Source organism: Clavelina lepadiformis, chromosome 2, assembly GCF_947623445.1.
Source record: "Clavelina lepadiformis chromosome 2, kaClaLepa1.1, whole genome shotgun sequence".
Lineage (NCBI taxonomy): Eukaryota > Metazoa > Chordata > Ascidiacea > Aplousobranchia > Clavelinidae > Clavelina > Clavelina lepadiformis.
The window spans coordinates 12765413-12777734 of NC_135241.1; the positions used below are offsets into that span (position 1 = coordinate 12765413).

Consider the following 12322-nt stretch of genomic DNA (forward strand, 5'->3'; position numbering starts at 1 on the left):
AAAATGTTTATTAGAGTCTAATAAGTAAATAATAAAAGTATAACAGTTAACCAATAAAAGCTTTGTCTGTTATCGTTAAAAGAATTTAACTACAAAATTTGCACAATACATTGGTTATATAGGACCTAAAAAGTGCCTTGTGAACTATATGTTGCAAAATGTGTAATTCACATTCCCAAAAGTTCTAACGCGTCTCAAAATGTTTATTAGAGTCTAATAAGTAAATAATAAAAGTATAACAGTTAACCAATAAAAGGTTTGTCTGTTATCGTTAAAAGATTTTAACTACAACATTTGCACTATACATTAGTTATATAGGACCTAAAAAGTGCCTTGTGAACTATATGGTGCAAAATGTGTAATTCACATTCCCAAAAGTTCTAACGCGTCTCAAATTGTTTATTAGAGTCTAATAAGTAAATAATAAAAGTACAAAAGTTAACCAATAAAAGCTTTGTCTGTTATCGTTAAAAGAACTTAACTACAAAATTTGAACTATACATTGGTTATATAGGTCCTAAAAAGTGCCTTGTGAACTATATGGTGCAAAATGTGTAATTCACATTTGCAAAAGTTTTAATGTGTCTCAAAATGTTTATTAAAGTCTAATAAGTAAATAATAAAAGTATAACAGTTAACCAATAAAAGGTTTGTCTGTTATCGTTAAAAGAACTTAACTACGAAATTTGCACTATACATTGGTTATAAGGGACCTAAAAAGTGCCTTGTGAACTATATGATGCAAAATGTGTAATTCACAATTCCAAAAGTTCTAACGCGTCTCAAAATGTTTATTAGAGTCCAATAACTAAATAATAAAAGTATAACAGTTAACCAATAAAAGCTTTGTCTGTTATCGTTAAAAGAACTTAACTACAACATATACACTATACATTCTTTATATAGGTCCTAAAAAGTGCCTTGTGAACTATATGGTGCAAAATGTGTAATTCACATTGCAAAAAATTCTAACGCGTCTTATAATGTTTATTAGAGTCTAATAAGTAAATAATAACAGTATAACAGTTAACCAATAAAAGGTTTGTCTGTTATCGTTAAAAGAACTTAACTACAAATTTGCACAATACATTGGTTATATAGGACCTAAAAAGTGCCTTGTGAACTATATGGTGCAAAATGTTTAATTCACATTCCCAAAATCTGTAACGCGTCTCAAAATGTTTATTAGAGTCTAATAAGTAAATAATAAAAGTATAACAGTTAACCAATAAAAGGTTTGTCTGTTATCATTAGAGTCTAATAAGTATATAATAAAAGTATAACAGTTAACCAATAAAAGCTTTGTCTGTTATCGTTAGAAGAATTTAACTACAACATATGCACTATACATTGGTTATATAGGACCTAAAAAGTGCCCTGTGAACTATATTGTGCAAAATGTGTAATTCACATTCCCAAAAGTTCTAACGCGTCTCAAAATGTTTATTAGAGTCTAATTAGTAAATAATAAAAGTGTAACAGTTAACCAATAAAAGGTTTGTCTGTTATCGTTAAAAGAACTTAACTACAAAATTTGCACTATACATTGGTTATATAGGACCTAAAAAGTGCCTTGTGAACTATATGGTGGAAAATGTGTAATTCACATTCCCAAAAGTTCTAACGCGTCTCAAAATGTTTCTTAGAGTCTAATAAGTAAATAATAAAAGTATAACAGTTAACCAATGAAAGGTTTGTCTGTTATCGTTAAAAAAATTTAACTACAACTTATGTACTATACTTGTACATTAGTTATATAGGACCTAAAAAGTGCCTTGTGAACTATATTGTGCAAAATGTGTAATTCACATTCCCAAAAGTTCTAACGCGTCTCAAAATGTTTCTTAGAGTCTAATAAGTAAATAGTAAAAGTATAACAGTTAACCAATGAAAGGTTTGTCTGTTATCGTTAAAAGAATTTAACTACAACTTATGCACTATACTTGTACATTAGTTTTATAGGACCTAAAAAGTGCCTTGTGAACTATATGGTGCAAAATGTGTAATTCACATTTCCAAAAGTTCTAACGCGTCTCAAAATGTTTCTTAGAGTCTAATAAGTAAATAATAAAGGTATAACAGTTAACCAATGAAAGGTTTGTCTGTTATCGTTAAAAGAATTTAACTACAACTTATGCACTATACTTGTACATTAGTTATATAGGACCTAAAAAGTGCCTTGTGAACTATATGGTGCAAAATGTGTAATTCACATTCCCAAAAGTTCGAACGCGTCTCAAAATGTTTATTAGAGTCTAATAAGTAAATAATAAAAGTATAACAGTTAACCAATAAAAGGTTTGTCTATTATCGTTAAAAGAACTTAACTACAACATATGCACTATACATTAGTTATATAGGTCCTAAAAAGTGCCTTGTGAACTATAGGGTGCAAAATGTGCAATTCACATTCCAAAAAGTTCTAACGCGTCTCAAAATGTTTATTAGAGTCTAATAAGTAAATAATAAAAGTATAACAGTTAACCAATAGAAGGTTTGTCTGTTATCGTTAAAAGAACTTAACTACAACATATGCACTATACTTTAGTTATATAAGTCCTAAAAAGTGCCTTGTGAACTATATGGTGCAAAATGTTTAATTCACATTCCCAAAAGTTCTAACGCCTCTCAAAATGTGTATTAGAGTCTAATAAGTAAATAATAAAAGTATAACAGTTAACCAATGAAAGGTTTGTCTGTTATCGTTAGAGTCTAATAAGTAAATAATAAAAGTATAACAGTTAACCAATAAAAGCTTTGTCTGTTATCGTTAAAAGAATTTAACTACAACATATGCACTATACATTAGTTATATAGGTCCTAAAAAGTGCCTTGTGAACTATATGGTGCAAAATGTTTAATTCACATTCCCAAAAGTTCGAGCAGGTCTCTACTTGTTTCTTAGAGTCTAATAAGTAAATAATAAAAGTACAAAAGTTAACCAATAAAACGTTTGTCTGTTATCGTTAAAAGAACTTAACTACAACATTAGCACTTTACTTTAGTTATTTACGACCTAAAAAGTGCCTTGTGAACTATATGGTGCAAAATGTTTAATTCACATTCCCAAAAGTTCTAACGCGTCTCAAAATGTTTATTAGAGTCTAATAAGTAAATAATAACAGTATAACAGTTAACCAATAAAAGGTTTGTCTGTTATCGTTAAAAGAACTTAACTACAAATTTGCACAATACATTGGTTATATAGGACCTAAAAAGTGCCTTGTGAACTATATGGTGCAAAATGTGTAATTCACATTCCCAAAAGTTCTAACGCGTCTCAAAATGTTTCTTAGAGTCTAATAAGTAAATAATAAAAGTATAACAGTTAACCAATAAAAGGTTTGTCTGTTATCGTTAAAAGAATTTAACTACAACTTATGCACTATACCTGTACATTAGTTTTATAGGACCTAAAAAGTGCCTTGTGAACTATATGGTGCAAAATGTGTAATTCACATTCCCAAAAGTTCGAACGCGTCTAAAAATGTTTATTAGAGTCAAATAAGTAAATAATAAAAGTATAACAGTTAACCAATAAAAGGTTTGTCTGTTATCGTTAAAAGGACTTAACTACAAAATTTGCACTATACATTGGTTATATAGGACCTAAAAAGTGCCTTGTGAACTATATGGTGCAAAATGTTTAATTCACATTGCAAAAAATTCTAACGCGTCTCATAATGTTTATTAGAGTCTAATAAGTAAATAATAACAGTATAACAGTTAACCAATAAAAGGTTTGTCTGTTATCGTTAAAAGAACTTAACTACAAATTTGCACAATACATTGGTTATATAAGACCTAAAAAGTGCCGGGTGAACTATATGGTGCAAAATGTGTAATTCACATTCCCAAAAGTTCTAACGCGTCTCAAAATGTTTATTTGAGTCTAATAAGTAAATAATAAAAATATAATAGTTAACCAATAAAAGGTTTGTCTGTTATCGTTAAAAGAATTTAACTACAACATATGCAGTATACATTAGTTGTATAGGTCCTAAAAAGTGCCTTGTGAACTATATGGTGCAAAATGTTTAATTCACATTCCCAAAATCTGTAACGCGTCTCAAAATGTTTATTAGAGTCTAATAAGTAAATAATAAAAGTATAACAGTTAACCAATAAAAGGTTTGTCTGTTATCATTAGAGTCTAATAAGTATATAATAACAGTATAACAGTTAACCAATAAAAGCTTTGTCTGTTATCGTTAGAAGAATTTAACTACAAAATTTGCACTATACATTGGTTATATAGGACCTAAAAAGTGCCCTGTGAACTATATTGTGCAAAATGTGTAATTCACATTCCCAAAAGTTCTAACGCGTCTCAAAATGTTTCTTAGAGTCTAATAAGTAAATAGTAAAAGTACAACAGTTAACCAATGAAAGGTTTGTCTGTTATCGTTAAAAGAATTTAACTACAACTTATGCACTATACCTGTACATTAGTTTTATAGGACCTAAAAAGTGCCTTGTGAACTATATGGTGCAAAATGTGTAATTCACATTCCCAAAAGTTCTAACGCGTCTCAAAATGTTTTTTAAAGTCTAATAAGTAAATAATAAAAGTATAACAGTTAACCACTAAAAGGTTTGTCTGTTATCGTTAAAAGAACTTAACTACAAAATTTGCACTATACATTGGTTATATAGGACCTAAAAAGTGCCTTGTGAACTATATGGTGCAAAATGTTTAATTCACATTGCAAAAAGTTCTAACGCGTCTCATAATGTTTATTAGAGTCTAATAACTAAATAATAACAGTATAACAGTTAACCAATAAAAGCTTTGTCTGTTATCGTTAAAAGAATTTAACTACAACATATGCACTATACATTAGTTATATAGGTCCTAAAAAGTGCCTTGTGAATTATATGGTGCAAAATGTGCAATTCACATTCCCAAAAGTTCTAACGCCTCTCAAAATGTTTATTAGAGTCTAATAAGTAAATAATAAAAGTATAACTGTTAACCAATAAAAGGTTTGTCTGTTATCGTTAAAAGAACTTAACTACAACATATGCACTATACTTTAGTTATATAAGTCCTAAAAAGTGCCTTGTGAACTATATGGTGCAAAATGTTTAATTCACATTCCCAAAAGTTCGAACGCCTCTCAAAATGTGTATTAGAGTCTAATAAGTAAATAATAAAAGTATAACAGTTAACCAATGAAAGGTTTGTCTGTTATCGTTAGAGTCTAATAAGTAAATAATAAAAGTATAACAGTTAACCAATAAAAGCTTTGTCTGTTATCGTTAAAAGAACTTAACTACAACATATGCACTATACATTCTTTATATAGGTCCTAAAAAGTGCCTTGTGAACTATATGGTGCAAAATGTGTAATTCACATTGCAAAAAATTCTAACGCGTCTCATAATGTTTATTAGAGTCTAATAAGTAAATAATAACAGTATAACAGTTAACCAATAAAAGGTTTGTCTGTTATCGTTAAAAGAACTTAACTACAAATTTGCACAATACATTGGTTATATAGGACCTAAAAAGTGCCTTGTGAACTATATGGTGCAAAATGTTTAATTCACATTCCCAAAATCTGTAACGCGTCTCAAAATGTTTATTAGAGTCTAATAAGTAAATAATAAAAGTATAACAGTTAACCAATAAAAGGTTTGTCTGTTATCATTAGAGTCTAATAAGTATATAATAACAGTATAACAGTTAACCAATAAAAGCTTTGTCTGTTATCGTTAGAAGAATTTAACTACAACATATGCACTATACATTGGTTTTATAGGACCTAAAAAGTGCCCTGTGAACTATATTGTGCAAAATGTGTAATTCACATTCCCAAAAGTTCTAACGCGTCTCAAAATGTTTATTAGAGTCTAATTAGTAAATAATAAAAGTGTAACAGTTAACCAATAAAAGGTTTGTCTGTTATCGTTAAAAGAACTTAACTACAAAATTTGCACTATACATTGGTTATATAGGACCTAAAAAGTGCCTTGTGAACTATATGGTGGAAAATGTGTAATTCACATTCCCAAAAGTTCTAACGCGTCTCAAAATGTTTCTTAGAGTCTAATAAGTAAATAATAAAAGTATAACAGTTAACCAATGAAAGGTTTGTCTGTTATCGTTAAAAAAATTTAACTACAACTTATGCACTATACTTGTACATTAGTTATATAGGACCTAAAAAGTGCCTTGTGAACTATATGGTGCAAAATGTTTAATTCACATTGCAGAAAATTCTAACGCGTCTCATAATGTTTATTAGAGTCTAATAAGTAAATAATAACAGTATAACAGTTAACCAATAAAAGGTTTGTCTGTTATCGTTAAAAGAACTTAACTACAAATTTGCACAATACATTGGTTATATAAGACCTAAAAAGTGCCGGGTGAACTATATGGTGCAAAATGTGTAATTCACATTCCCAAAAGTTCTAACGCGTCTCAAAATGTTTATTTTAGTCTAATAAGTAAATAATAAAAATATAATAGTTAACCAATAAAAGGTTTGTCTGTTATCGTTAAAAGAACTTAACTACAACATATGCAGTATACATTAGTTGTATAGGTCCTAAAAAGTGCCTTGTGAACTATATGGTGCAAAATGTTTAATTCACATTCCCAAAATCTGTAACGCGTCTCAAAATGTTTATTAGAGTCTAATAAGTAAATAATAAAAGTATAACAGTTAACCAATAAAAGGTTTGTCTGTTATCGTTAAAAGAATTTAACTACAACATATGCACTATACATTGGTTATATAGGACCTAAAAAGTGCCCTGTGAACTATATTGTGCAAAATGTGTAATTCACATTCCCAAAAGTTCTAACGCGTCTTAAAATGTTTCTTAGAGTCTAATAAGTAAATAGTAAAAGTATAACAGTTAACCAATGAAAGGTTTGTCTGTTATCGTTAAAAGAATTTAACTACAACTTATGCACTATACTTGTACATTAGTTTTATAGGACCTAAAAAGTGCCTTGTGAACTATATGGTGCAAAATGTGTAATTCACATTCCCAAAAGTTCTAACGGGTCTCAAAATGTTTCTTAGAGTCTAATAAGTAAATAATAAAGGTATAACAGTTAACCAATGAAAGGTTTGTCTGTTATCGTTAAAAGAATTTAACTACAACTTATGCACTATACTTGTACATTAGTTATATAGGACCTAAAAAGTGCCTTGTGAACTATATGGTGCAAAATGTGTAATTCACATTCCCAAAAGTTCGAACGCGTCTAAAAATGTTTATTAGAGTCTAATAAGTAAATAATAAAAGTATAACAGTTAACCAATAAAAGGTTTGTCTATTATCGTTAAAAGAACTTAACTACAACATATGCACTATACATTAGTTATATAGGTCCTAAAAAGTGCCTTGTGAACTATAGGGTGCAAAATGTGCAATTCACATTCCCAAAAGTTCTAACGCGTCTCAAAATGTTTATTAGAGTCTAATAAGTAAATAATAAAAGTATAACAGTTAACCAATAGAAGGTTTGTCTGTTATCGTTAAAAGAACTTAACTACAACATATGCACTATACTTTAGTTATATAAGTCCTAAAAAGTGCCTTGTGAACTATATGGTGCAAAATGTTTAATTCACATTCCCAAAAGTTCTAACGCCTCTCAAAATGTGTATTAGAGTCTAATAAGTAAATAATAAAAGTATAACAGTTAACCAATGAAAGGTTTGTCTGTTATCGTTAGAGTCTAATAAGTAAATAATAAAAGTATAACAGTTAACCAATAAAAGCTTTGTCTGTTATCGTTAAAAGAATTTAACTACAACATATGCACTATACATTAGTTATATAGGTCCTAAAAAGTGCCTTGTGAACTATATGGTGCAAAATGTTTAATTCACATTCCCAAAAGTTCGAGCAGGTCTCTACTTGTTTCTTAGAGTCTAATAAGTAAATAATAAAAGTACAAAAGTTAACCAATAAAACGTTTGTCTGTTATCGTTAAAAGAACTTAACTACAACATTAGCACTTTACTTTAGTTATTTACGACCTAAAAAGTGCCTTGTGAACTATATGGTGCAAAATGTTTAATTCACATTCCCAAAAGTTCTAACGCGTCTCAAAATGTTTATTAGAGTCTAATAAGTAAATAATAACAGTATAACAGTTAACCAATAAAAGGTTTGTCTGTTATCGTTAAAAGAACTTAACTACAAATTTGCACAATACATTGGTTATATAGGACCTAAAAAGTGCCCTGTGAACTATATGGTGCAAATTGTGTAATTCACATTCCCAAAAGTTCTAACGCGTCTCAAAATGTTTCTTAGAGTCTAATAAGTAAATAATAAAAGTATAACAGTTAACCAATAAAAGGTTTGTCTGTTATCGTTAAAAGAATTTAACTACAACTTATGCACTATACCTGTACATTAGTTTTATAGGACCTAAAAAGTGCCTTGTGAACTATATGGTGCAAAATGTGTAATTCACATTCCCAAAAGTTCGAACGCGTCTCAAAATGTTTATTAGAGTCTAATAAGTAAATAATAAAAGTATAACAGTTAACCAATAAAAGGTTTGTCTGTTATCGTTAAAAGGACTTAACTACAAAATTTGCACTATACATTGGTTATATAGGACCTAAAAAGTGCCTTGTGAACTATATGGTGCAAAATGTTTAATTCACATTGCAAAAAATTCTAACGCGTCTCATAATGTTTATTAGAGTCTAATAAGTAAATATTAACAGTATAACAGTTAACCAATAAAAGCTTTGTCTGTTATCGTTAAAAGAACTTAACTACAAATTTGCACAATACATTGGTTATATAAGACCTAAAAAGTGCCGGGTGAACTATATGGTGCAAAATGTGTAATTCACATTCCCAAAAGTTCTAACGCGTCTCAAAATGTTTATTTGAGTCTAATAAGTAAATAATAAAAATATAATAGTTAACCAATAAAAGGTTTGTCTGTTATCGTTAAAAGAATTTAACTACAACATATGCAGTATACATTAGTTGTATAGGTCCTAAAAAGTGCCTTGTGAACTATATGGTGCAAAATGTTTAATTCACATTCCCAAAATCTGTAACGCGTCTCAAAATGTTTATTAGAGTCTAATAAGTAAATAATAAAAGTATAACAGTTAACCAATAAAAGGTTTGTCTGTTATCATTAGAGTCTAATAAGTATATAATAACAGTATAACAGTTAACCAATAAAAGCTTTGTCTGTTATCGTTAGAAGAATTTAACTACAACATATGCACTATACATTGGTTATATAGGACCTAAAAAGTGCCCTGTGAACTATATTGTGCAAAATGTGTAATTCACATTCCCAAAAGTTCTAACGCGTCTCAAAATGTTTCTTAGAGTCTAATAAGTAAATAGTAAAAGTATAACAGTTAACCAATGAAAGGTTTGTCTGTTATCGTTAAAAGAATTTAACTACAACTTATGCACTATACTTGTACATTAGTTATCGTGACCCGACACCTTATCGAAAGACACTTTATCGAACGACACTTAATCGAACGACACTTTATCGAAAGACACTTAATCGAACGACACCTGATCGAAACGACACCTGATCGAAACGACAGTTGATCGAAAGACACTTTATCGAACCGAAAGTTGATCAAACGACACTTTATCGAACCGACAGTTAATCAAAACGACAGTTGATCGAACGACACTTTATCGAACCGACAGTTCAAGCAAGATTTTTGCGTGTTTCTCAAACATTGAAACAATGGGTCATTGTGATGTTCAGCTATCTGTCCATGTTTGTTTGATAAAGTTAGATTTTGTAATTTTTGAGATATTGTGATATTTATATAATTTTGCTCTCTCTCCGCATTGAAACGTATTACTCATTTACGCACCAATAACTTGACTAACTATTCTTTTTCGTTCTCTTTTCACAGCGGGGGCGCGGCGTAACAAGAAGAATTTATAGAAATGTGTCACTTTTAGAAATACCTAATTTACACTAAATTCACTTTCTTTAGTTTTACAATTATGATGTATACAGGAAGCCAGATGATGTTTCTACTAACCTGTAATAATCTCATCGTCTACGACGCATAGGTTTCTAGTAATTAACGATTGCAAATGTGTGTGCGGGGTTGGCCACACCTAGTTTTTTTAGTAAACTCGCGAGCCTGGTTAGGATAGGGTTAAAAGATCCACAATTTATTGAAACAACTGACGATATGCACTGTTAAAAGAACGACAATTTATTAAAAGAACTGACAACATGCACTGTTAAAAGCACGACAACTGACGAAGTGCACATTTCAATCGCATTCATTTAATCACAAGTTGTGTGCAATTGCTCGAAGATAACTTTTTATGTCCATATTTGTTGAGTCATAATTTTCAACTATGCTCCTCAGACGTTGGTTGACAGCGTCGTAGCGCTTCTTCCGTGGTGGGCCATCGATTCCAGCACTCAATTGTTCAATTAACAATTCGTTGGAACCTTGTTCCTGCTTAATTTTTTTGACGAGTCTGCGAAGCGTCGGATGGGATATTGAGACACGCTTGCTGAACGCATTGTGCCATCCTTCAATGCTATTATTCGTTCGTGGAAGGTCATCTTGAACCCGGTGGAAGACATTCCAACATCGGATAGGAAATAGAGGTTGACGACGATTCCTGCGACACAATCGTCCAATCCAAGTATTTTCAAAATAGTCAATGTATTCAGACAAGTGCTGCTCATCGTCGTCACTGAACGTGGCCAGGAAGTCCTCGAACCGTTGTACAACGTCTTCAGGCGGAACGAATGCCAGTGCCTGGAAGCATTTTATGCGAAGGGCGTGCTCTGCATCTTCATTGAACCACCGCTGCAGAGAGAGAGCCTGAATTTTCCGGAAGCTACATTGGCCAAAATGGAAAAGGCAGCCGAGAATTTCTGCCCGAGGGAAGCTGGAAGAAAGAGCATTATATGCTGCCATTTCAAAGTCTATTGTTACGGTTTCTGGGGCTATTCCTGGTCGCTGTTGTTCCAATAAACCAAAGATGCGATTGTACACAGCTTCAGATTTGTTCTCGGTAACGGTGTATACGAGTGGCACCGTGCGATTTTCATCGACCAGCGCGTGTATCGTGTACAGCTGGTATCCAAGTGGGGCAACATCGAATGTACCGTCACAAAACCAATTAGCGCATTTGTTCAGTATATCCAGATTCTTTTGAGACGCAAACATATAGAATTCGTTCTCATCGTCTTCCTCGATAACGAAGGCTTCTCCCCTCGGTGTCACGCGGAGTTCATCCATCAAGCCGATTCCTTCTGGACATACGCGCTTTCGCTGTATCATCCGCTTTAATGATGTTGCTTTAGGGAGAGCACCAGCGGTGGCTAAGGATATATCCTGCGTTTCCCTCTGAATAATGTTTGAGGTACGTTCATCTGAATTGATTGCTCGATCTCGCATGCTGGCTTGTGCTCTTGCAACTATAACACGTGCAGGGTTTGGTGGATGACTGTGTTCAGATGGTGCTCTCTTGAGGCTGTCGTCCTCGGCTGTGGATAGACGGCTTTTGCATTTGAGGTAGTCCTCACATCTCCAGTAAGTTACGCCATTTGTTGTTTTGTCACGAACGTACAAGAAACCGTCCAAGGCCAACTTTCGTTTGCCTTTATCACTTAAAATGAATTCCATTTCGATATGTATACAATCGTTATTAACGTGGAAAAAATTACAAGAATTCTTAAGATGTCTAAAATCAAATAGTGTGGAAATGTAAGTATACACAATATGATCAAATAATGTAATTATAATAGTCATATAACTCATAAATAGGGCAACCAGTTTTTTGACCCAAAAATTTTTAACTTTGACCTTAAAATTTGCAAAGTTTGACCTTTGTTTTGCAACTTGCCTCATTGACAACTTGATGCCTCATTAATTACCTGATGCCTCATTAATACTATAATTCACACTCACTTCAGTATATTACACCACATTGCTGCAATCTCAATCGTACCAATCACAAAAAGAGCAAAATATTTGTGTTCACACTTCAACAACACAGCATTAAAGTGACACTTGATGCTGCTTGCTTTGTGAAAGTTTTTCAACATCTGGTGGCAAGTCATATGAAGCAAGAGCCAGAACATGTTCTAAATAGGCGTCGGAAATGCGTGATCTTAGCTTGCTTTTCGTGAATTTCATTGTTGAAAACATTTGTTCACATGTGTACGTGCTACCAAGCATCGAAGCCATTTATTTTGCGCTGTCGGTCAAGCTGGGATAAAGACCACTTTCAAGAAGCTACTTTGTGTAAAAGTCAGACAGCGACATGCCCCTTGCTATTAAATTTTGCCTTCAATTCCTTACTCTTTGTA

The 12322-nt window shown here is 31.7% G+C and overlaps 1 protein-coding gene across 1 annotated transcript; it reads right to left on the reverse strand.

The window, feature by feature from the left end:
* Positions 1 to 11190: 11190 nt before the first annotated feature.
* On the reverse strand, positions 11191 to 11636 carry LOC143444897 (uncharacterized). The gene is made up of 2 exons (XM_076943690.1): positions 11274 to 11636; positions 11191 to 11223 (listed from the first exon to the last, which is right to left on the reverse strand). Exons 1-2 carry the CDS (start codon positions 11634 to 11636, stop codon positions 11191 to 11193), a joined length of 396 nt encoding a protein of 131 aa, XP_076799805.1.
* Between the last annotated feature and the right edge of the window lie 686 nt (positions 11637 to 12322).

Bases quoted from the DNA above. Each gene is read 5' to 3' on its own strand.
- LOC143444897 (XM_076943690.1), bottom strand. From the start codon at position 11,636: ATGGAATTCATTTTAAGTGATAAAGGCAAACGAAAGTTGGCCTTGGAC. The intron at 11,224-11,273 runs GTATGTCCAGAA...CGTGACACCGAG, and splicing joins GGATGATACAGCGAAAGCGC to GGGAGAAGCCTTCGTTATCG.